We start from the raw sequence: 23,647 nt of genomic DNA on the forward strand, positions 1-23,647 counted from the left end.
ACCCTATCGGCTAAACCAAAACCAAGTGGTCGAGGAGAACCTCCATAGTGGTGGCACCGGGAGACGCTGTAATCACTTTGGTTTGCCGGCCCTGATTCAGTAGGCGAATGCTCCAAAGACCTAATCAGGGCGATCAGACCCGAGTCTGCACGGGGACTCATCTGAAGTGGCAAATTGGTCACAAAACCTTACCAGGGGTATTCTGGTACCATGGGAACCGGGAAAGCCCCTGGACTCACATACTTCGGGTGAACTCCTGTTGTATGTGAGGATAGCTCGGTTATTTGCGGTTGGCCCCCCTAGTGGGAGTTTCATGGTGGTTGTGGTTGTGCTCAAGCGAGAAGAGACCTTCGGGCCTCGACGTGGTGTTGCGTATCAACATGGGTGCCGTACTCCATAGTTCGGTAGAGATTTAGGTAATTCTTGCATCCACCAGTATGAATGCTAAGCCATGCACTTGGTATAGACTGGTACCGTTGTTGCTTGTCTCAGCGGGGCTCTGATTGTGGTCACAAAATCAATCCGTGTCTTATGAGGACCGTAGGATTAAGTCTCACGACAGGTGCCTACGTAAAACACTATGGGCTTCACTGTATCGCTCATTAGACTCTCATGTGTGTTATACGGTCACTAGGAAAACCCCTACCCCTTTTCGTTTGAATTTTCGAGATGTTCCTTAATACATTCTAGGATTAATTTAGCTATTATCTTTGCAGGAAGTACAGATATATCTTTCCAGTCATTGCACTCAAGACGGATGTCTTCCTTGAGGATCTTAGGATTGCAAGAAACGGCATTTTAGAATGGGAATTTGACCAGAATTGAAGACTGGACGAGCTTGCGAGTAGATAAGTGCCACATATAAGCAACCATTAGATGTTTATCGGATTTTTCAGCTTTCCTCATTTTTTTATGGCAGACCATATATTACAACTATTCAGTCCATTTCTCCCGCCGACATCCGCTAGTTAGAAAATAAGGGTGCCATCTATCTATCGCATTTCCCAAACAATCACAATTGTTTTTTCGTTGTTCGACAGATCCGCTTATTTATAAGAATATCCACGAAGAGAAGATTTCGATTTCAGCATCAACACACGATTATTGGATGTTAAGATGGCAAAACTGACCAAATTTGTAGTTGTAAAAAATAAAAACAAACGTTGGCTTTCTTTAATTTGGATCTTATTATTCAGGAGATTGTATAAACACAGACATTTTCATATCATGCAGTTGTTTCCAGAGTGGTCTCCGCTTCAATAATTTCCGTGTATTCATTCCCTAATTCGTCCAAGTAAACGTTCAGTTGATCTAAGCTCACATTGAGATGATTCAAGTCGCCACTGTCTTCAACTTTTCCCGGCTCGCTTTCCTGCTTTACCACTTCTTGAGTATTAGGTTCCATTTGGCCGTTTCGAATATGCGACAATTTATGCCGTTTCAAACCATTAGAATCGTTAAATTTCTTAGTGCAGATCGTGCAAGCATATGGTTTCTCGCCGGTGTGCAACCTTTCGTGAATTGTTAGATTACTTCGAAGCGCAAAAGATTTCTTGCAATACTGGCACTTGTGCTGCTTTAACCCGGAATGAACCGCCAACTTGTGTCCTTTGAGATGACCAATTTGACGGAAGGCCATCCCACAAATATCACAGATGAATGGCTTTTCGCCGCTATGCATTAGCAAGTGCGTTTTCAAGGACTGTTTGAAGGTGAATCTCTTGCCACATGTAGAGCATTCAAAGGGTTTTTCGCCCGTATGAGTGCGCAGGTGATTGAGATGTAAAGAGAGGGAGGTTGATTTTTTGCCACAGTAAGGGCATATACAAATCTGCACCTTTCGTTTTTGTTTTGGCCGTTTCTGCGGACGAAGCTCTACTGGAATGTGGGACTTCTTATGTACGCTCAAATAGTACTCGGTTTTGAACCTGCAAGAAAACAAATATATTATTATAGAAATTTGTCTACTCTCAACAAAAATGCATTTTCCTACATTTTGCCGCATTTCTCACATTCGAATTCCCTTGCGTCGCTGTGCACAGAAACATGCATTCGTAAGGTGGCTCGTCTGGCGAAAGACATTCCGCATATGTCGCACGAATGTGGTTTCTCCTTATTATGACAATGTCGTATGTGCCGTTCCAGATTACCTCGGTTTGTGTAGGTCTTATCGCAGAGATTACACGGTAATTTTATTTGCTCGCCATGGATTAGCATATGCTCCCTTAGTCGATAATGCCTGGAAAATCGTTTCTGGCATGTAGGACATTGGAATCGTTTTTCACCGTGACTTTTCTTATGAGCGTTCAGTTCATTGAAACTAGTGAATGTTTCTGGACAGGAATTACAGGAAAATATTTTTTGGCTACCTGGTTTTGGAGGGCTTCCGTTTAGGGAGGATTCAAAATCTTCTTCGCTGACCGGAATGGTAAGAACCTGCATAAGATGGGAGGTGATTTCTGGAAGAATACCCAAACTGATCCCTACTTACGGTTTCATCTTGCCTTGTGGTTTCATCTTCTTTTGATGTTTGACTGACTTCCTCAACTATGAAATCGTCAAATGCCTCACTGTCGTGGTTAGAATCGTACATCTCTTCTTCATAATCTTCTTCGTCGGCGGTTTCAATTTGAGTTTCGACTTCAGCAACCAATGCATCGTTTGAAGAATCACCATTCATGAAATCTGCAGCTTCATCTACGAAGTAAAAATTGACTTCATCTTTGACTATTGTATCAGCCACCTCAGCACATCCTTGAATTTCCTCCGAAGGTTCCGGTACGTACTGAATTATTTCTTCACATAAATTATTCTCTATTGAAGGATTTCCCGAGAAATCTATAATAGTCGGTGTTAACAATTTTTTAAGCTCAATGGCTTCTCGCAACTTTTTGTCGGTCATTTCACACTGATTTTTGAAACTATACGCTTGGCATAGCTCCTGTGTGCAGGTCTCGCATATTTGCTTTGGTAGACAGTCTTCAAGTTGAATCTGAAAATGTAAATGAAGAAGGCAATCTACAGTTATATTCGTCATTCTTGGAATTTATATTATCAATAAATGCTCAACACGCACACGCATCACAATGTCGTCCATTCGGGAGGTTGGAAGGTCCATTGTCCTCTGGGCCCTCCTTCGACGACTCGTGCGATCGGTGGACTTACCATATAGGCATTTAGTGATTTATTCTCTAATGTTATGCAACCCCAAAACAGAGTTCAGGAGAACGCAGGTCTTGAACTTCCGGAAAGCTAGGAGGCTGTTGAGACCGCACGCATTTTGAAGATAATATGTTATTCTTTGCTCAAAATCTCCAACTTTTTGTAACTAACTTTTACGCCGCCTGAGACCAGTCTGTCCAAAGACAAGGAGGCTACAAACCGAAAATCAGAAAAGATGAGAAAACTAGGAAAGACTAGACGGTCGGCTCAGCTCATTAAGGCAAGACATTTGCGGAAGTTCTCAGTGAAATCCGCTACAAGATAAAACCCGAAGAGAATGGAGCAGAAGTGTTTTACATGCGGAAAACGAAGGATGGCGAAGTCTTCGTCGAACTAGGCCCGAAAACCACTAGCAAGATTACGTTCTGCGAGGCGGTCAAGGGGCTGTTGGGAGAGAAGACTCTCGTCTCTAGTCTAGAGCCTATGTGCTCTTTAGAAATCCGAGATCCTAACTGCCTCACAGAAATGGAGGAGCAGGTTTTAAATCGTGAATGTCCAGAGATAACCAATGCCCGGATAGATACCACTTTTGTTAAAGCTGGCGCGTCTGGGGAATGCGTTGCACACTCTGGGCTCGGGACGGTGTCCAATATTTAGGGCAGAACTAGAAAGGGCTAGGATGCGACCAGTATGATCCGCATCCTTCAAATAAACATGTCGTACATAACGTTCGAAGTGATTGACGCAACTTGTCAGCGTGCACCAACCCGGCGCTCTCTTTGCGTATTGGGGTGGTACCGTTACAGCTGGCATTGTAGTAAGTTCAGTGATGAATCTAATAACAACAGCGCGTGATGCTTCCTTGCCCCGGAAGAGCCCTAGCCGTGACAAGCCTCCTGGTCCTGTACTGGTGGACTGCAGAAATTGCCGACCTACGCAAGGAATGTCATAAGCTCTGCCATTTGGCACAACGGTAACACATCGACGAGGAAGCATGCGTCATAAAGACAGACTATAGATCAGCAAAACGGAGACTCCGCAGTTTGACAAATAAATGCAAGCTCGTGGAAAATCGGGGCTCTGCGGAAACCCTGCATACTAAGTACCAATCAGATGTACCGCATTGTACGGGTATTATTCCCGAGACATCCATTATGCGGAAAGCATCGAGGATTGCCCCATTTTCACAATAAGAGAGCTCGAATAAGCAGTTTTCCCCGAAAAACAAGAAGACGACAGGTCCGGATGGTATCAGGAACAGACTTGCTGAAGTGATCTGCGCTACCGGGGAATTATCCTCAAGGCAGTTCGGATTCAGAACAGGGAGATTGACGGTGGATGCTGTTTTGGAGGTCGTGGATGCGTTTCATCGAGCCGAGGCACAGAGCCACCGATCTCCACAGAAACACTCCGTATAACGCTTGATGTAAGGGTGGTACGGGGCAGTTATAGCTTTAGGACATGTACCAAGAGCGTGGAGACGGGTAAAAAAATCCTTTTTACCCTAAATCTTTCAGATCAATTCGCCTATCATCGTTCGTACTCAAAACGAAGGGGAATAATCCTTTATATCCATGTCCAAACGCTTACCGAACAGAACGGTTAATTTAAACTGCTGTTAATCAGAATGTATAAAGGAATGCCATAGAAACAAAAAGTGTGTGCGTTTTTGGACATCGAAGAAGCGTTCGATAAAATCGCACACAGGAACACGAGGTGTTATGATTCGCGAGGGAATAGGGAACACGGTGGCCTTCTGGATGTGCAGAATGTTGCAGTAGGCAAATAGAAGTGCTGACATGTACAGATTCTATTGTCATGAACACTACTCAAGGTGGTTCACAGCGTGCGATATCAACGTTAATGTTAGGTATGGTGGTGGATAGACTCCCAGGAGAGCTAATAAATAGTGGAATACAAGTTCAGGGTTATGCTGACGACATTGTTTTAATCTGCAGGGGCGAATATGAGGATACCCTATGTGATAGAATGCAAACGGGAATAAAAATTACCAGTACCTGACGTAGAAAGCTGGGAATGCACATCACTAGGATGCGTAAGCTTGATAATCATTGCGTTATATGATATGGAGGTGAAACGAGAAACAGAGGTTGAATATTTGGGAATTACACTAATCCAAAAAATACTCTGGAAGACACATGTTGGAAAGTTGCAAGTGCCCTGATGACTTGTGTGTACATAGCAGGAATAAAACGGGAATGCATTCAGAAAATACTACGTTTTATATACATTGGAATAGTAAGACCAATGATTACTTATGCGTCAGTAATCTGGGCAAAAAGAACTGAACTTAGCGCAACAGTCAGGGAGTTATACAAACTGCAAAAACTGACTTGCGTGAGTATCAATGGGGGAATGACGGCATGCTCAACGGCAATTTTGTAAGCCCTTACCATGTGCGGGCAAAAATAAAAAATGTCTACTGTGAAACGAGCGTTATCTATATAAAAAAGAGTGCGTAGAAATTTGCCGTATTCACGCCATAGTATATATGGCACCAGAGTGTGAGGAAGAGTCTTTCAACGCCGTAACAGGCGTACGGCGCCCGCAGGCAATGTGTTATCCTCAATACTAAAGAAAGCTGCTGGACTACCATTCTTTTTTCATATTGGAACTGTAGTACTTTCTTGCCAGTCAGATGGTGATGTGATGTGATATGATCATTTCTTCTTTCCTCTCACCAAATCGCCATCATTTAATACACGGCGGGCCAGCCCGTTCCTCACGCTGTTTTATCGATGGTTTGATTCGTAAAACGACAATCAACGGTCGATGTTGAAGCGCGATGGTCTTTTCAGGGCTTGGACTAATTTGGTTACTTCCTGACGCCGTCCATGAGTGAAAAACCCCTTTTCCTTTCTCAATAGGACCGGAGCCTGTCCTCCCGCGTCGACTGAGGTGAATGCTCTAGCATTTTTTCGCGACTTATAACTCAACACGTTCACTTTGCTTTTAACGACATGGGATGCATTTGCTTGATCGGCCTGTCGCGGGACCTGTCACCAAGAGAGATCAGGTCGAATTTAGCATAGTGGAATAACTCCAACCAAACTTTATTTATCTCTTTGCCTGCTCTCAGATTTTTATCTTTGTTTTAATGAGAATAGTAGAAGGTACGTTGACTTAAATCCTCCTCCTTTACCTGAGCTTGAGGCCAGCATGCTATGTAAATAATATGGCGGATTTTGATTTGAAAGAACGCCTGCTATGAAACGCCACTTTATCCAAGTTGCACTGATGCGTGAAACAATTTCGTAAAGCAGTTTACCATCGATTGATAGCATTGAACCGAGATATTCAAATTGCTCAGTTCTGGGGTCGGTCGTCAAAATTCTGTTTCATTCAGATTCAATCTGAGACCATGTTGCATGAGGCAATCTTTCCTTTTTTGGATAAGTTGCTCGAGATTATTTTTGCTATGAGACCCCAAGAAAATATCATCTGCATCAAGCAGTATATAGGGCGAAAGAACAAAGGGAAGTGGTGAGCGGGCGCCTGATGAACGATTTTGATATACCCGCCACACTTCGAACTTTACTCTTCGGTTCGTGGCAGAGCAATTTAACCCAACAGATAATACCAGATGAATTTATGTGGCATACGATCAAATACTTTCTCTAGAAATGAAATGTAGAGAGGGCGATGTTTCTCACGGTGTTTTTATATGAGCAACCGCACACCGCGTATCGCCTGAGTAGTTCCGCAGTTCTTGACAAATCCGAGAAAGTAGTTGAAGAGTAATTGAAAAACGAGAACACATAAAATACTAATGAAAAAACATGCTTTTTGCGAAAAAGTTTTATTATAAAACAAATCAACAACAGGCATCTTGAAATATTTTATTACAATAAATTACTTGAGATTTACTAAAAAACGCTCTTTGTCAAGATTCAGTTTGAATGACTTCTGTGTACCCATGTTGCAGTTCATCTATGTAGACATTTAATTGATCTATGGCGATTTCTTGCTGACAATTCAATTGAGCAGGATTTATACTCAGCCCATCTATTTGAGAATCCTCATTTTGTACAAAAGCTCTCTGATCGTATTCCCCAAATTTATTCAGTTGATCCTGACTTGCATCATTTGAATCGATATCTTTAGGTTGGTCTTCTACATTAGAATGAACCCGCATGACATGTTTTTTTAGACCATTGGAATCAATAAATTTCGAGGGACACGATTTGCATTCATAAGGCTTCTCTCCTGTATGAATTCTCTCATGTATCTTTAGAGTTCCAGCACCGACGAATGCCTTTTGACAATAGCGACACTTATGCGGTCTCTCCTGGCTGTGTATCGACAATTTGTGAGTAGATAAATGGGCAATTTGTCGAAATTCTTTTCCACAGAGCTCACAGCGAAACGGTTTTTCACCGGTATGACAAAGCATATGGGTTGTTAGAGACTGCTTGAAATGGAAGCTTTTTCCACAGATCTTGCATACATGTGGTTTCACATCTGAATGGATTTTCATGTGGGTGATGTGCGTCGAAAGCTGGGTCGACCTTTTGCCACAATGGGGACAAATGCATACTTGCTCCTTTCTTTTTTTCTGTGTGGCGACTCGTTGCATGCGCTCACCTGGTGGCAGGTGCAGTCTCATATGGGTCTTTAGGTAGAAAATGGTCTTAAATCTGAAAATAATTCGAACTTGATATACTGGCCCATATATTTTGAATTAAAGAGTAATAAGGGAGGACCAAGCCTTTACAGGAAAGTTGATACCATATAACCAATTGTATTAGCGCTTACACTCCCTTAAGACTCTTGTACATTTGTTTGTAAAAATACTTACTTCTTCCCGCAAATCTCACAATCATGTTCTCGTTTTTCAGTATGGCAACTAGCATGTGCCTTTAATGAAGACCTACGGGCAAATCGCGCTTCGCATATTTCACATGCATACGGTTTGATTTTATTATGACATTGTCGAATATGTCGAAATAAGTTACCACGATTTGAACATTGTTTATCACACAAATGGCATGGCACCTTCTTTCCATCATGCGTTGCAAGATGATCTTCCAGGCCGTTTCTTCTAGCAAATCTCTTATCACATAGATGACATTGAAATCGTAATCGTCCATGACTCCTTTTATGAGCATTTAGTTCAGCATATTCAGTAAATGTTGCTGAACATACATTACAACTGAAGGTTTTTGAAACTTTCCGTCGGGTATACTTCTTTTTGTTAGGGTCCACAGGAGTTGGCTCAGCGTTCTGTAATTTGTTAGTTAACTTAACAATTGTATTCCCCTTGTGGTAGAAAATGTAAAAAAAAAAATATGATCACGAAATGCACTTTGATGAATATTCAAATTAGCTTCATTTTAGTTATCTCAAATGAGAATCTCTGAACGCACTGCACAGTACTCTAATAAAAAGTCGTAGGCTTACTGGTCATGCCCTTAAAATTAAATTTTTGGTTTCCAGCCAATTACAAAAAATTATCAATGATTTTTTTTCAGATTTTTCGGTTGGGTAGTTTCTGAGAATGGATCCGTTAAATAAATGATCACTTTCGACCTTTGCGCTTCCCACCTTTCAGCGTTCACAATTCCCACCTTTTCACGAAATTTGGTGTCAATCGTTGCTATAGTCTCCGAAAAAAATGCATGTAACGGACAGACAAACATAGCGGTATATTCGTATACAGCTGCTACGCCGCACCGAGCCTCACACTGCCTGAGTTTTAAGACCTGTTAGACGATCTTGTTTACGAAGCAGGGAGACGAGGTCCAAAGGTGACAGCCGGTGACTTTAATGCGTGGGTCAGCAAAGAGACTAACGCAAGGGGGCGATGCTTATGAAAAGCATTCGCCCAGTTGGATGTAGTTCTAGCAAACGAAGGTGATTGTAGATCTGACTTTTGTTAGCCCTACGCGGGCACGTGACATGTCCTGGCAAGTTAGCGAGAACTTCACGTACAGCGACCACCAGGCAATCACCTTTGAACTAAAAACTGAGCCACAAGGCAGAAAACCCGCACCCCGGAATCCGAAATCCAACAAAACATCAAGGTGGTCTGCAAAAGCGATGGATGAGAAAACATTCATGGAACTGTGGTTAGACCTGCCTAGCAAAGCAGACACCTCCACGGATAGAGCTCTCCATGTCACATAAAGCATCTCTAAAGCATGTGACGCGTCGATGCCTAGGAGATACTCATTCCCTACTAAAAGACCCAATTATTGATGGAATAGCGAACTTGCCAGCCTTTGATCGATTTGCCACAGAGCCAGACGAACGGCTCAGAGAGCAATAGGTAGGATCGATCAAGGACAAAAGGAGCATCCCTATAGAGAAGCCCGCAAGAACCTCAAGCTCACCATTCAGCGGAGTAAGAGGGAATGTTTTAAGGAGCTCTGTTCGGAAGCGGACATAAATCCGTGGGGTAGCGCCTATAAAACCATGACAGGACGATTCATAGGCCGATCATCACTGCAGATCGCGTGCCCTACGCTCTTGTTGAAAGTAATCCAGGGGTTATTTCCTCACCAAGAGGGGGGTCGCTGCTGAAGATCGGCAGGCTGTTGAAGGTAGGCAATCGAAACCTGCATGTCCGAGGGTATCTTTCCTGCACGATGGAAGCGGTAGAAGCTGATGCTGCTGCCTAAGACTGGCAAACCTCCAGGGGAACCGTCCTCCAATAGATCCATATGTCATCTAGACACTATGGGGAAAATATTGGGGTGGTTAATTTATAATAGATTACTGCCAGTCGCCGAGAGTCAAGGGGGCTTTCAGATAGGCAGTATGGGTTCCGTAAAGCCAGATCAACTATTGATGCCATCAAAATGGTTACTGGCTTGGTCGAAAATACAATTCACGGAAGGGGTTGTACGAGAAAATATTGTGTGGTGGTGACCCTGGATGTGAGGAATGCATTCAACTTGGCCAATTGGAACCTTATACGATAGTGTCTGGCGACCATTGGTGATCCCACCTACCTCGCCGCTATTATCGATAGCTACTTGCAAAAGCGGACGCTCTGATGTAATACCGATGATGGACGCGAGGAGTACAATGTCTCCGCGAGTGTCCCACAGAGTTCTGTATTGGGTCCACTGCTGTGGAACATTATGTATAATGATGTACTTAACCATCCGGTTCCAAAGGAGGCCACGGTGGTCGGTTACGCTGACGATATAGCACTGTTTGTGGTCGCAAAGCATCTCGAGGATGCTGAGTTGTACTCAAGCAAAGCAATCATCAGCTGCTAAAGAAAGGGTAGATACTCGGCATGTGATGAGTTTGGACTGTCAGTTAGAATGATATTATAACTTTTCGCATATTTCTGTTGTGCTACTTGGACCACAAATTTGATGGCTAATTCAATAGCTAGAATCGAAGCTTCCCCGGGATTGAAGACTAAACATTCCTCTGATATAGTGCACTTGACCACCGCATTAAAGCTTTTGGCCAGTACGTTTGTTTAAAGAAATTAATTTGAAATTAATGATGTCTATGAGATCTTTGTTGCTTCCAAGGATCGATACTGTACGGACAATTCCATTCCGGCGGTAATAGTAATAGGCTAATATGCAGCGTGCGATTGGCCAGAAAAAGCGCGGCCGGCCAGGAGGCTAGTTAGAAAACTCGGGACTAGTTCTTTTCGCAATACAATGTTCGTACATAATGAAGGGATCACCGTGTTATTGAGTGCATACCCTAGTCATTTTTTGCTTCTGAATAAGGCATGAGGTGTTGTCGTTATTGTTGAGTCGGCATGAAATCCTAAGTTCAAGGCCAGGTTTAGCGAGAACGCGACCGACTGGTGGAAGGACAGCCGATCAGCTGGACTAGGGAATTCATTCGGTGTTTTGGGGATCGAAAATTGTCCAGGTCAGCTTTGGAGGTTGAATTTCGGTGCTGAAGAAAGGACGGAAAGCAAACACGTGGAGGCATTACATTTCTTGGAAAACGCGTGTGAAAATTTCTTGTACATAAGATTTGATTTTTGTTGTGCGATTCGCCTCTTCCAGTAGTTTTCTCAAAGAGGCTTTTGACAATGTAGAGCACTCTCAAACTGTGAGCTTTTGAATGGAGTTTGGTACTTGAAGTCACTGCTTCTTTTTTTTCTGCCATTTTCCTTCTCCATCAGATAGAATTGAACTAAAGATTGTAGATCGTAGGATTTTCCGGAGTTAATTGTTTCGCGCAGTGTCTCTAAATTTGGTGGACTTTAAAGCTTGAAAACTGCCAGAGCTAGCAATCGAACGAGGTGAAATTCATAACCAGAAGTGAAAAACATTGAAATTGGTTAGATAATTATCAGCGCGATGGAATTGGGGGGAAGAGCGCGCATTTTCCGGGCGCTAAAAGCTGAACATTTACAAATCCGTTAAAAGATAATGAACGGTGGAGATTGTGGTTTTCAGGAGCTGCGGGTGACTGTACATTAGAGTAATGCGTGAAGATTCAATTAGACTTCATGCTGTGCCTTGTGCTATCGCCCTTTAAAATTTCGCTCCAAATATTGGGCGCTAAGTTCAATTAATATGAAATAGACTTGAACAATAAACTTGATGAGTTGTGCGTCTGGTGTTTCATGCGAGATGAAGTCAACAACGGGAGCGTATCCAAGGATAATTTCTGATAAGTTGCACCACGATGATTAACAGTGAACTAGATCACACTTTCGTATATAACTTTTTTCTTTACTTTTTTAAAGTTTAATTTCAACTTTAAATTCTTAACGGATAGAAAAAGAAACAAGTGTCAGAAGTAAAAGGTTTACTCAAACAGAACTCTATGTGAGGAATTTTACTTTCTTTTATGACATTTTCTCTTGTTTTATTTTCATTTTCATTTCTTATTTATTTTGCTTTGATTCGTTACTTTTTTCCGAATTGTCACAATCTCGACAGATGTCGGATTTACCTAACACTAATGCGCTGGTGGTGGTGGCCGTTGGTAGATCAAGGGAGAATCCGTCGAGAACTCCCCGCAACATCGAGCACGTATGCAGAATATTTCTGTATAGTTGTGTGAGAGTCCCAGGACATCAAGTGAAACCATATTATGGGAATTACAACCAAATTTCGCCAAATTTCTTTGATTTCCCGAGCCAGTGGCTCATAGTTCACCTTCTTCTCCACGTATTTCCGTTCAATGTTGCAATTATGGGGGATAGCAACATCAATAATATACGCGGAGCGACCTGTCTTGTCAATTAACAGCACGTCAGGCTTGTTGTGTGGAATGCGGCAATCAGTTGGAACTTGCCGGTCCCAATACATACTGTAAGCAGAACTATCAAGTACTGTTTGCGGCTCATATCGGTACCAAACACCAAACATTCTGCACTGGTCGTTTTCCACCCGCTCTTTCATTGTGAGCTTTTTATAAGCTCGGGTGGCGACCCCGAAATCATGAATGGCACACATAAAATAAATGTAAAAATAAGAGCGCAGCGAGTCGAATTGGGATGATGTTGTGCCGCCAAGTCAACCACGCCCCTATCTTCCATGTCACGAGGCAGGTTCATCCGCTCCACGGCAGAGTTTGGATGATGCATTCGGAATTTGTGCATAATTATCCGTATTCGCCATTGGACGTTCTTCAGATCAGTTTTCGTCCACGGCAATATTCCGAATGCATAAGCCAGTGAAGGGATAACAAATACATCCAATCCTCTTATTTTATTCTTCGCTGTGATTCGATATTTATTATTATTTTTATTTCTACCATTTTGTTTTTGTTTTATGCATTTCTAATAATTGCTTGGATTATGTTAATTTTGATTTCTTTTTTTAGGAGGATCCTCCAATAGAATAGCTTGAGGATGCCAAGGCAAGGTGAGAACTTTAAAAGCCCCGCTTCACCATACATCTGGGGCAGGAGGAACATTGATCGAGAATGCGATTTGTCGTGGATTCTCCTTTTCGGTCACGACACTCGGGTCCGAAGTTTAACGGCTCCACGCGCATGGTCGAGTCATAGTTTTTTTATTTTTTTCATTTTCAGATTTAGGTCGCGTGTGGGATATTTCGATAAGTCGCGCGAACCCCTTTTCGGTTTATTTTTCAGGATTCCGTGCGAACCCACCCATCGGAGAAACTTTTGTGCAATGACTCGTGAAGGATCGAAGTATACAAAGAAGTGGACTGATGTGAATATGGGTTACCTTGCAAACTTTAGATCTATAAACTTGTCCTGTTGCGGTAATTGCATCCAGTTAATCATGTCCAACGAGTGCATTTCCTCAGGCACCTAAATTTATAAAATGTTGGACAGATTCAATCAAAGAGGGCTAAACGTTTACAAACCATAAAATGCGAACCAATTTAAGGCAAAGTATTTTAAAATCTACGACTCTTGCTGGCTCATTGAGCAATCTAAAATTTTTCTGGAAACAACATTTTCTTTCAAATTGAAACTGTTATAACATCGGGGAAACGGGGAAAAATTACGGTTTTTGCATTGAACATTTTGTGATCATATTTTTGTATATTAGGTTTAACTTACATTTTCCAGTGTGAGCACTACCTGTGTGTCATTAGGATTGACAGTTGTAACTTCCAGTGGGAAAGAACCTTCTTCAATTTCTCCACTTTTATTTATGACAAATTGAAAAATTTCCTGAGGTGGGTCATTCTCCTGATTCTGAGTATTCGACATTTGTTGCGTATTGGTTGCTATTGCATCATTTATTTGTTCAATAAAGTTGAGACTGTTTTCGCTAACCGGGAGGCTTTCCTCGTTTTCCTTTTCCTGGAATACGTTTGCCAGTGGAATGCTTTTTTCATTGCTCACTTCCTCTATGTTTCTTACAATATCACAATCCGTCTCTTCATTGAGGAATTCCTCCAGTTTTTCAACATCTGCACTTGAAAACGCCTCTGAATTTCCAGCTTCTTCAATTTCTTGACTTTCCTCATCCTCAAGATCCGTTTCAATTTTTTCATTGGTGATAGCTTCTTCAAAACTAGCAAAGGAGCTAAAAATGTACTCATTGGCTGGTTCAATTTTTAGATTAGTCTTATAAATAGGTTTCCATGAATCTTCTGGCTCATTTTCCGCAGGGCTACTCTCTTTTAAGTTCTTTGAAACCAAAGGAGCATATGCTAGCATTTCTCGCAATGTTTGGTCAGTCATTTCACACTGAACTTTGAAATCGTACGACAAACGTAGTCGACGCGCGCACAGATTGCATATATATTTTGGTAGGTAGTCATCAGCAGTTATCTGTTTTCCATGAAAAGAGAATAGGAAAAACTTCATTAATAACACTGGTTGGCGGCTTTCTACTATGTTTAGAGAAAAATATTCATTAGTTCTAATATTTCTAAAAATGTTGGAGAGACAATCAGAACGAGTTGATTGGTAAAAAGTGGAGAAGTCAGAAGTACAGTTAAAGGCTTCTAGGAAATCTTGACAAATTTAAATAGAAGTGTTTTCTCACTATCAAAAAAAAAGAGTAGAATTCAAGATCCATACTTTCTTCCCACTTTTAGTTGCTTGAATAGCTTGCGGAGTTCCTGAATTGAAAATAAAGCTAACCGTACACATAAATTATATTTTTAAATAAATATTTAAGGACCCCGCGAAAATCAAAATAGGAAAAGATATTACAGAGTTAAGGCCACTTCATAGCTCTTCCTTATTGGCTGTGAGCCGCAAATCAATTATTATTTTATAGATAAAACTTATTAACTGTTGCCCAGTATAAACTCCCAACGATTGAGTTCTCAATGAAATTTAATATTCTTAATTGCCAACCAGTGAAATCATTATTCTTTCTTTTCCGCTCTACTTAGATAACTACCTCATCAGAATATTATGATACAATCTTGAATCGGTTACTTTTTCTTCTTTAGCTTTTGTCCGGGTGATGCACCGGAATTGAATACATAAAAATGAACAAATGAACAAAGGAGATACAAAAAGACGTGTTCTGGTAACTAAGATTCATTTTGGCCACCATCGGCCACGAATTTTTTCAAAAATATTGACGTTTAATCTGAGATCAATTGATCTGAAATGGCCATTCAACCAGAGCCATTCATCCAGAGGGTAAGATTGTCAACGGTCCACCCCAAAACCCAAAACTTATGCTTTCAATGAGATGGGACATATTTTGTCGACATTAATTATTCTATTTTCAGCCAAATTTAATTAATTTAATATACTTAAATCAAATAAATAAGTATTTTTACTTTTTTATTCTTTTTTTTTTTTTCTTTCAAAAAATAAAAATAAATTTATTCACGTAATACATTACCCCTAGGTGAGGTATAGTCATTCCATGGTAATATACTGCAACTCCTCTCACCACTTCCTGAGAAACTTGCAGTCTTTCTCCATTGTTTTGTGCTCTAGGGCGGTCCACTTGTTGGCCATCCTGAGATGTTGGTTTTCATTGTACGGCACAACCCGTAATATTCCTTTGTCCGCCCATTGCCACTTTCGTCTTTTGATCAACATGTCCACGGACATTTGACTTGTACGCCGGCGAAGTTCTTCATTTGTTATTGTCCAGACCAGAATACCCGGATGACACGACGCAGGCATTAATTGATGAAAGCTTGGAGCTTTCGAATAACAATGGCAATTACTTTTTATATGCTTCTCACATATAGAAGCAGAGAGAGAACAATGTCGTGGAACAATCTCAAATTGATGTTGGTATTGAGATGATTGTATTTCCACATCTACAATAAAACAGGGATGGCGTTCGGCGCTGTTAATGCAGTGAACAGAGTCCAGTTCCGTGCACCCTTGCCGGCAGAAAAAACGCTGCCTAGATATAAAAACTGTTCGAACCATTAATGCAAATAGAAAGAGGGTGATAATCTTTCAGAGTGAGAACTGTGGTTCTATCAGTATTTACTTCTTTTCGGTTAGAATCTGTTTGCATATCATCAGTATGGTTGATGTGTTTGAGAAAAGATGACATAGTCCCTTGAACCTCTCCACATCCTCCAACCAAGGCACCCTGAAGGATGTCACCGATAAGGAGAAGAAGAATGTTAATGTGGTACAATGTAATCGAGAACAGAAAGCAATCTGCTCTATGTGGATCAAGCTTTTGAAGTCTTCTTTAACAGGTTCAAAGATTAATTTAGCTACCATCTAGCAAGATAGGTGCCCTTTCGAATCTTAACGATCATCTCCTTCTTCCACTCATTATGAAAGACCTCGGATTCTAGGAATTTATCAATAAATGAAGGTAGCCACTTTGCAGAGACTAAAGTGAGTACCTGAGTCAAATGAGGGTAATAATCACGGGCGAGCGCAATGCTGACACATTGCCTTCTGAACAGTATTGTAATCCTGTAATGGACCGTTTACGGTCTTTAATGAAGTGCTCTAACATACTTCAAGACCCCAATCAATTGGATTGTCGCGCCAAAGATTATTATTATTATTCTGTTTGAAGGACTAGCCCGTATCTGTACGTTTTCCGGATGTTATAACAGTTAGAACCGTAGTGAAGTCCTTCTTCTATCTATGGGTGAAGGGCCCACCATTTACGGCCCTCAGAAGACCATCCAAAGGCTTACGATGTCTGCAAGTTCTTTCATGATGGAGTATACGATAGTGAACTCGTTACTATTTACGGCAGCGCCTGCTTCCCTCACCAAAGCAACGGTCGAATTTCCTTTTATCACTACTTACATTACGCTATACTCTTTGTACTTTTTCACGATAATGAAGCCACTTCAAGTTTCCGAAGTCAGTGGTCTTGTGATGTCCATTCGAATAAATTTTCGCTGTCGGTCAGACGAAACTGAACTGACGTTGCGACAAGCCATGTGCTCGAATAGTGTTCTACAGAACACAATGCGATAAAAAATGCAAAAATCTACAAACCTGCTGCCGTTGTTGTTGCAGTTGCCAGAAACATTCTTCCCGTTTAGATATCTGAGCAATGCGTTGTCAAAGCCCACCTGTGCATTCAGATCACCCATCATGATCATAATGTCACCTTTAGAAAACCTCTCCTGAATATTGTGATCGAACTTTGTAGATGGAAAAGGTAGAAACCAAGAAACTGACTTAGTAAATTCTCCATCTTTCAAAATTACAATCAACCAAGTCGTAATGGAACGTTTCTCTTTGATGTGACTTAATTGAACTTAATTAACCGAATTTATTGCGCAAACTTTTTGGCAAAAGAAAACCCAGAATAATGTTTATGTAAAATTTTTCCCGGCAGTTGATATGATAATTTCGAAATATCTGCAAATTGTGTATTTTTTCAAGTATTAGTTTACCAATGTCTACACGATATGATTGATTCTCGAGGTGGCGGGTGTATGGTGAAAAAAATTAAAAACGTAATTTTGAGAATTCTTAAACACGCATCGCTTACTTTAATTTATAAAAAAATTGTCATAGTTGCACATGGAGTGTGTTTATCAACCAATTTTGAAATATGAAATCATCATCGTCATCATCAACGGCGCAACAACCGGTATCCGGTCTAGACCTGCCTTAATAAGGAGCTCCAGACATCCTGGTTTTGCGCTGAGGTCCACCAATTCGATATCCCTAAAAGCTGTCTGGCGTCCTGACCTACGCCATCGCTCCATCTCAGGCAGGATCTGCCTCGTCTTCCTTTTCTACCATAGATATTGCCCTTATAGACTTTCCAGGTGGGATCATCCTCATCCACACGGATTAAGTGACCCACCCACCGTAACCTATTGAAAAATTGGAAAGGATGGTTATGAGATACCTATAGATGGTATTGGGATTACTGCGGTAACTGTTTTCTCCGACGAAACAGGTATGAAAGGAGCATCGAGCTAAACGGTATTTTTAGAAAGCCAAAATATTTGGCAAAGCCTGAAGGCCATCGCGTATCGCCTGAATATGGGCTCCGTCTCTACTTAACTGTTGAAATCTCCAAGTATGATTTTGATATTCTACTTGGGACAGGCTTCGAGGGTCCGCTCAACTGCCTCGTAGAAGCTATCCTTCTCCGACTCTGCAGTCTCCTCTGTAGGGGCGTGAACGTTTATGAGGCTTATATTTCTAAACTTGCCTCGCAAACGCAAAGTGCAGGTTTCATTTTTTGGCTAAGAAATTTACTCCGCGCAGATGATTTACTGGATGGCCGCTATAATATATGATGTAGTTGCTATTCTCCAGGAAACCTTTCCCTGTCCAACGCATTTCCTGCAACGCTATTACATCAGCTCTATATTGGGGAGAGGGTATAGGCTAGCTGCTTGGCAGCTCCATCTCTGTACAGGGAGCGACAAGTGCCTCTGCATGTTTTAGACATCAGACAGACAAATGTCTATTTCAGACAAAAATTTTTCCGCATCACACATCAGACAGACATTAAAAACAAACAAATTTCTGTGTCTGTGACAGACAAATGTCTACCCCCACCCGACTTCTGCTTCAGGCTGTTCGTTTCTGTTTCAGACAAATGTGCGGATGTGGCTCAGGCATTTGTCTGAGAAATGTCTTTCTGATGTGTGTGAAACATAAGTTAATAATAGTGTTTTCAATATGTTTACCTTGCAAATACACTAGGCAATATTCTGTCGTGTCACTCCCAGTGGGCGTTAGCAAATCTGTCGTGTCGTGTTATTTTCAGTGGGCGTTAGAAAAACTGTCGTATCGATCCCATTAGACGCGCTTCTTTATCGTTACGGTCATCAAGTGTTGTCAGTGACTCCCACCCCTTGACATTCAGATTAGTCATCGCGATCATCATGTCATATTTAGGAAGCCTCTCCTGAACTGCATATAACTGTTCGTATAAAGCATTCTTCTGTACTATATCGGAAGTATTCGTAGGTGCATAGCACTGCACAATTTACATGCTCCTTAACTTGGACCAGAATCTTGCAATAAAAATCCTCCTAGGAGCCAGCTACCAAATCAAGAGAACTGGCTACGTTAACCATCAGAAGCAACCCGACACCGGATTCCCATTTGCTTCCACTCGGCTTTCCAGAGTACAAAAGCACATTGTCAATAGTGTGGCAACAGGGAAAGGAGTACACTCCAGAATGTCACCATCTTACTTCGCTTAAGCCCAAAATTTCCAGCTTATATCGCTCGAGTTGGAGAAAGCCAACATTCTGGGGACCCTCAATACCGTTGTCGGGAAGCGTACGCACACTTCAGAAATCTAACATAAATCGTTATCGATAGCCAAAAGTGGTAGCCGTTAGGTCAGCCCTTATCAGAGGTGCTGTTAACGTTTCGACAGCAGCAAAATTTGGAAATTTGCAAGTTGCTAGCCCACAAATTTCTCGCATTTTATAGCAAGCAGGGAAGACTTTCAGTGTATTCCTAAACACTAGCTCACAGAGCGAAATTAACCATGATATTCCACATATCGGTCGGCCAGAAGTCTATTGAAGCAGGATGTCTCAGGGGCTGCCCACAGGGAGGGGTTCTCTCTCCACTGTTATGGCTCTTGGTGATGGATACCCTGCTGTGGCTCCTGGAGGACAAAAAAGTCTTCGCGCAAGCATTTGCGGACGACCTAGCCGTAATAATTAACGGCAAGTTTGCGGACACAGTATGTGACCGCTTGAGTGCAACTCTGCATGTAATCCACAGCTGGTGCCTCCGCAATGGACTCACGGTGAACGCTAGAAAGACTGGACTAGTTATGTTCACTAAGAATGTCAGGTGGGGCAGCTATACGCTACCCACCTTAGCAGGGGCGGAAATCCAGCTGGCACAAACAGTCAAGTACTTAGGAGTACATTTCGACTCCAAGTTAACGTGGAAGCATCATATCCAGGAACAATACCAGAAATCCTGCAGATTGCTCTGGTGCTGTAGGAATGCGATAGGTAAGACCTGGGGACTTTCACCTAAATGGATATATTGGATGTATACATCCATAATAAAACCCATTTTGATGTATGCATGCATCGTCTGGTGGCCAAGACTGAACTTTGCTAACAGCAGGAAGCTGCTAACGCAGATTCAGAGACTTGGTTGCCTAAGTATTACTGGAGCAATGAGTACTACGCCGACTGCGGCACTTGAAGCCATCCTAAATTTACCCCCCATCCACTTGGAGGTGAAACGGAAAGCAGCAAACGACGCATATAGGCTCGATACCATTGGGGCGTGGAAAGGCGGCCAATCCAACGGGCATGCGTCTATATGGAAATTCCTTGAAAAACATCCGGTAGCCCTGATGCCGACCGATCATATGGTTTCTAGATTCGTCTTTGAAAAGACATACACTGTCGTAATCACCGAAAGAGAAGAATGGTCGACAAGTGGCCATGAGTCTTTTCAGATTACAGACCTAATAATCTTCACCGACGGGTCAGTCACGGAGGATGGATCGGGTGCAGGCGTGTTCTCGGAGAATCCGATTATAGAACTGGCCCGACCCCTCGGAAAAATGACGACCATATTCCAGGCGGAGATATATGCCATTTCATTGGCAGCAGAAGAATGTCTGCGACAAAAATGGAGGGGTCGCACTATTCGAATCTGTTCCGACAGTCGGGCGGCATTATCAGCACTAGATGGCAACAACATATCAAGCCAGTTGGTGTGGAGTTGTCGTCAGGTGCTGCTGAAACTTGGCCGACTGAACGAAACATTCCTAATGTGGGTGCCGGGGCACTCTAACATCGCCGGTAATGAGGGGGCTGATAGACTGGCTCGCCGAGGGTCTGGATCCACAATGGTGGGCCCAGAACCAGCTCTTGGAATCCGACCATCTACTGTCAAGTCTACTCTGAAAGGTGAAATTGCAAGGATTCACGCAACCGAGTGGAGAAATTTGGACTCTTGCCGGCAAGCGAAAATCCTTGTAAAGGAGCCTAGGGCCACTAGAGCGGCATTTTTGTTGTCCCTTAAGAAGTGGGACATGAAAACCCTAGTAGGGCTTTTGACGGGACACTGCCCCTTAAACTACCATATGGAAAAGATTGGGGTAGTGGTTTCGGCTGTGTGCAGCCAATGTGAGGAGGAGCAGGAGACAGCCCTGCACTTTTTATGCAGCTGCCCGGCATCCTCAGATCTCAGACGAAGACACCTTGGCAAGGTTTTCTTCAATGAAGAATCTGCACACTCTCTACCTCTTGAGAATGTTCTCAGATTCGCTAAAGCCTGCGAACGCCGTAGGCGGGAAGCCATTGAATAGGCAACTTACGGGGATAGTACAATGGGCCTAATAATGGCCTGAGTGCTCGGAGCTGCGGCTCCCCCCATTTAACTAAACTAACTAACTAACCATGATATTAAAATATCCACCATTTGAAACGCCATGTAGGATTAAAAATTTAAGACTTATCATGATGAAATAAAAATAAAACATTTTGATTCTGCATAACTTTTCCAGCGGGATGACCGCCTCGATGTTTCATCATACTAAAGAGGCAGACCTCCTCTTTTCCGCTCCATAAACTGCTCAGCCTCATCGCGGATGTAGTTGAAGATCCAACCTTTGCCAAAGTGACTGAAGGAAATTCAAATGTATCTATTATTTCCGCCAAATCTGTGCATACGTATTTCGGGAACCACTTTTTTTGTTCTTCAAAGCGACAGACAGGCAAATACTCGATTTAATTATTACATTCTGACCCCAATTATATCCTAGCAGTAGATATTCCTAGAAATTGATGTATTGGGTTGGGAAAAGAGAAATGCCGTATTTTGTCAATAGATGGCGACACTGTTGTACTTATCGCATCGGATTATAGTATACGGCGATTTGCAGACGACAATGTGTGCTACAAGTGTCTCTTTGATAGTGTTGTGATCGTACGTTTCAGTCTCAAGTTATAGCGCGTCAAATATGGAGTCCACCAAACAAGAAATTCGTCATATTTCACGTTTTTATTACCTGAGAGGTAAAAATGCAACAAAGCCGGCCAAAAAAATTTGTGAAGTTTATGGGCCGATACTGTAACGATCCGCTCAGCACAGCGTTGGTTCGATCGATTTCGATCGGTGTATTGGATGTCGAAGATACACCCCGTACTGGTAGGCCAATCGTCGTAGAAACCGATAAAATCGTCGAAATCATCCAAGTAGACCGGCATATGAGCATTCGCTCGATTGACCAGGAACTGGGTATAGACCACCGTAATGAATGTTTGGGTGCCACACGAGTTGATGCAAAAAAATCTCTTGGACTGAATCAATGCCTGCAATGCACTGTTGAAACGGAACGAATTCGACCCATTTTTGAACCGGATGAAGACTGGTGATGAAAAGTGGATGACGTACGACAACCTCAAGCGAAAAAGATCGTGGTCGAAGCGCGGCGAGCCGTGACAAACCATCGCTAAGCCCGGATTGACGGCCAGGAAGGTTTTGCTGTTTGTTTGGTGGGATTGAAAAGGAATCATCCACTATGAGCTGCTCTATGGCTCTATGGCTAGACACTCAATTTGGTCCTCTACTCTGAGCAACTCGACCGTTTGAAGCAGGCGATTGACTAGATGCGGCCAGGATTGGTCAATAGGAATGGCATTATGCTCCACCAGGACAACACTCAGCCTCACACATTTTTGATGACCCACCATAAGCTATCGCAAAACGCTCTTGGTGCTCCTAAGTTGTCTTCTAAATGACAACAAGTTTGCAAACAAAACGGTGCATATTTGACCTAAATCGGATAATTCTAAATATGTTAAATAAAGCGTCAAATTTCGATCACAAATACATTTCTTTTTCCCCAACCCAATATTTCGGTGGCCAGGCAGGAAAAATGCTTTCAAGTAAGTTTTTGCACGGCGAAAAATCCATCTATTCATATGGGCTTGTTACCATAGGCAACCGTTTCTTTTTTTCGAGTGCAAGGTCCCTAGCGACCACTGAAAGTTGTAGAAAATTAAAGGAAAACTGGAAGAAAAACGAATAACTGTGAGGCGTTGCAAATGGCATTACTTTAAATGCTGAAATTAACCGAAATTTGTTCCCACTCCCAAGGCATTCTAAACATTAGCCGTGACCACAAGTCCCTGCCAAAGCATGTGATAAAATGTTCAACCTTAATTTTATCCCTTCGATGCGTTGCTGAAAAATAAAATTCAAATTTCCCAGTCACTTCTCACTTTTCCATATTCGGTTGTTCGCGCCAAATCCATACAGAAAACAAATAATTTCATGGATGGACCAAGGTGCAGCTGTCATCGAAATAATTTTGTAAGGGAAGGCGTTCAGGCTTCCGAACTGAAAACATTGTGGATGGGAATGTTTATCATATTTGGGTCCAAGTCAGTTCGGCATTAGTTTTGTAAACATTGGGCACTTTCCACTCACGCTTTATAAATAAATCAATTGGAACTTACGGAAATGTTAGCCACCGATCGCAGCATCAGAAGCAATTCCTCGTTTTCTTCGTCGAAAATATTTTTTAAACCTTGCACAGTTTCGCAAACACGACACATACACTCGATATTCATTTTGGTTTCGAGAATTAAACCCAAACACTAATAGATTGGCCAATATTTCTGATTCTAGCTTCCGAAAATATTTGACATTACAAGCTTAGGTTAACCGAAGA

The 23,647-nt window shown here is 42.1% G+C and overlaps 1 protein-coding gene across 2 annotated transcripts; it reads right to left on the reverse strand.

Moving 5' to 3' along the window:
* Positions 1-1,168: 1,168 nt before the first annotated feature.
* On the reverse strand, positions 1,169-23,647 carry LOC119658518 (zinc finger protein 2 homolog). Of its 2 annotated transcripts, none has more exons than XM_038065994.1 (4): positions 23,433-23,647; positions 2,492-2,992; positions 1,994-2,436; positions 1,169-1,928 (listed from the first exon to the last, which is right to left on the reverse strand). In XM_038065994.1, exons 1-4 carry the CDS (start codon positions 23,544-23,546, stop codon positions 1,226-1,228), a joined length of 1,761 nt encoding a protein of 586 aa, XP_037921922.1. In that variant the 5' UTR covers positions 23,547-23,647; the 3' UTR covers positions 1,169-1,225. The 2 variants fall into 2 exon arrangements, with proteins under 2 accessions (XP_037921922.1, XP_037921921.1); XM_038065993.1 differs by lacking the exons at positions 1,169-1,928; positions 1,994-2,436; positions 2,492-2,992 and adding exons at positions 6,973-7,820; positions 7,982-8,406; positions 13,657-14,376.

The sequence above is a fragment of the Hermetia illucens genome, chromosome 5, assembly GCF_905115235.1.
Source record: "Hermetia illucens chromosome 5, iHerIll2.2.curated.20191125, whole genome shotgun sequence".
Taxonomy (NCBI): Eukaryota; Metazoa; Arthropoda; class Insecta; order Diptera; family Stratiomyidae; genus Hermetia; species Hermetia illucens.

Excerpts from the sequence above, each read along its gene's own strand:
- LOC119658518 (XM_038065993.1), bottom strand. The coding sequence starts at position 23,546 with ATGAATATCGAGTGTATGTGTCGTGTTTGCGAAACTGTGCAAGGTTTA. Across the intron at positions 14,377-23,432 it reads GATCGGTGGCTAACATTTCC|ATAACTGCTGATGACTACCT; the intron begins GTAAGTTCCAAT and ends CATGGAAAACAG. Across the intron at positions 7,821-7,981 it reads TGTGAGATTTGCGGGAAGAA|ATTTAAGACCATTTTCTACC; the intron begins GTAAGTATTTTT and ends AATTATTTTCAG.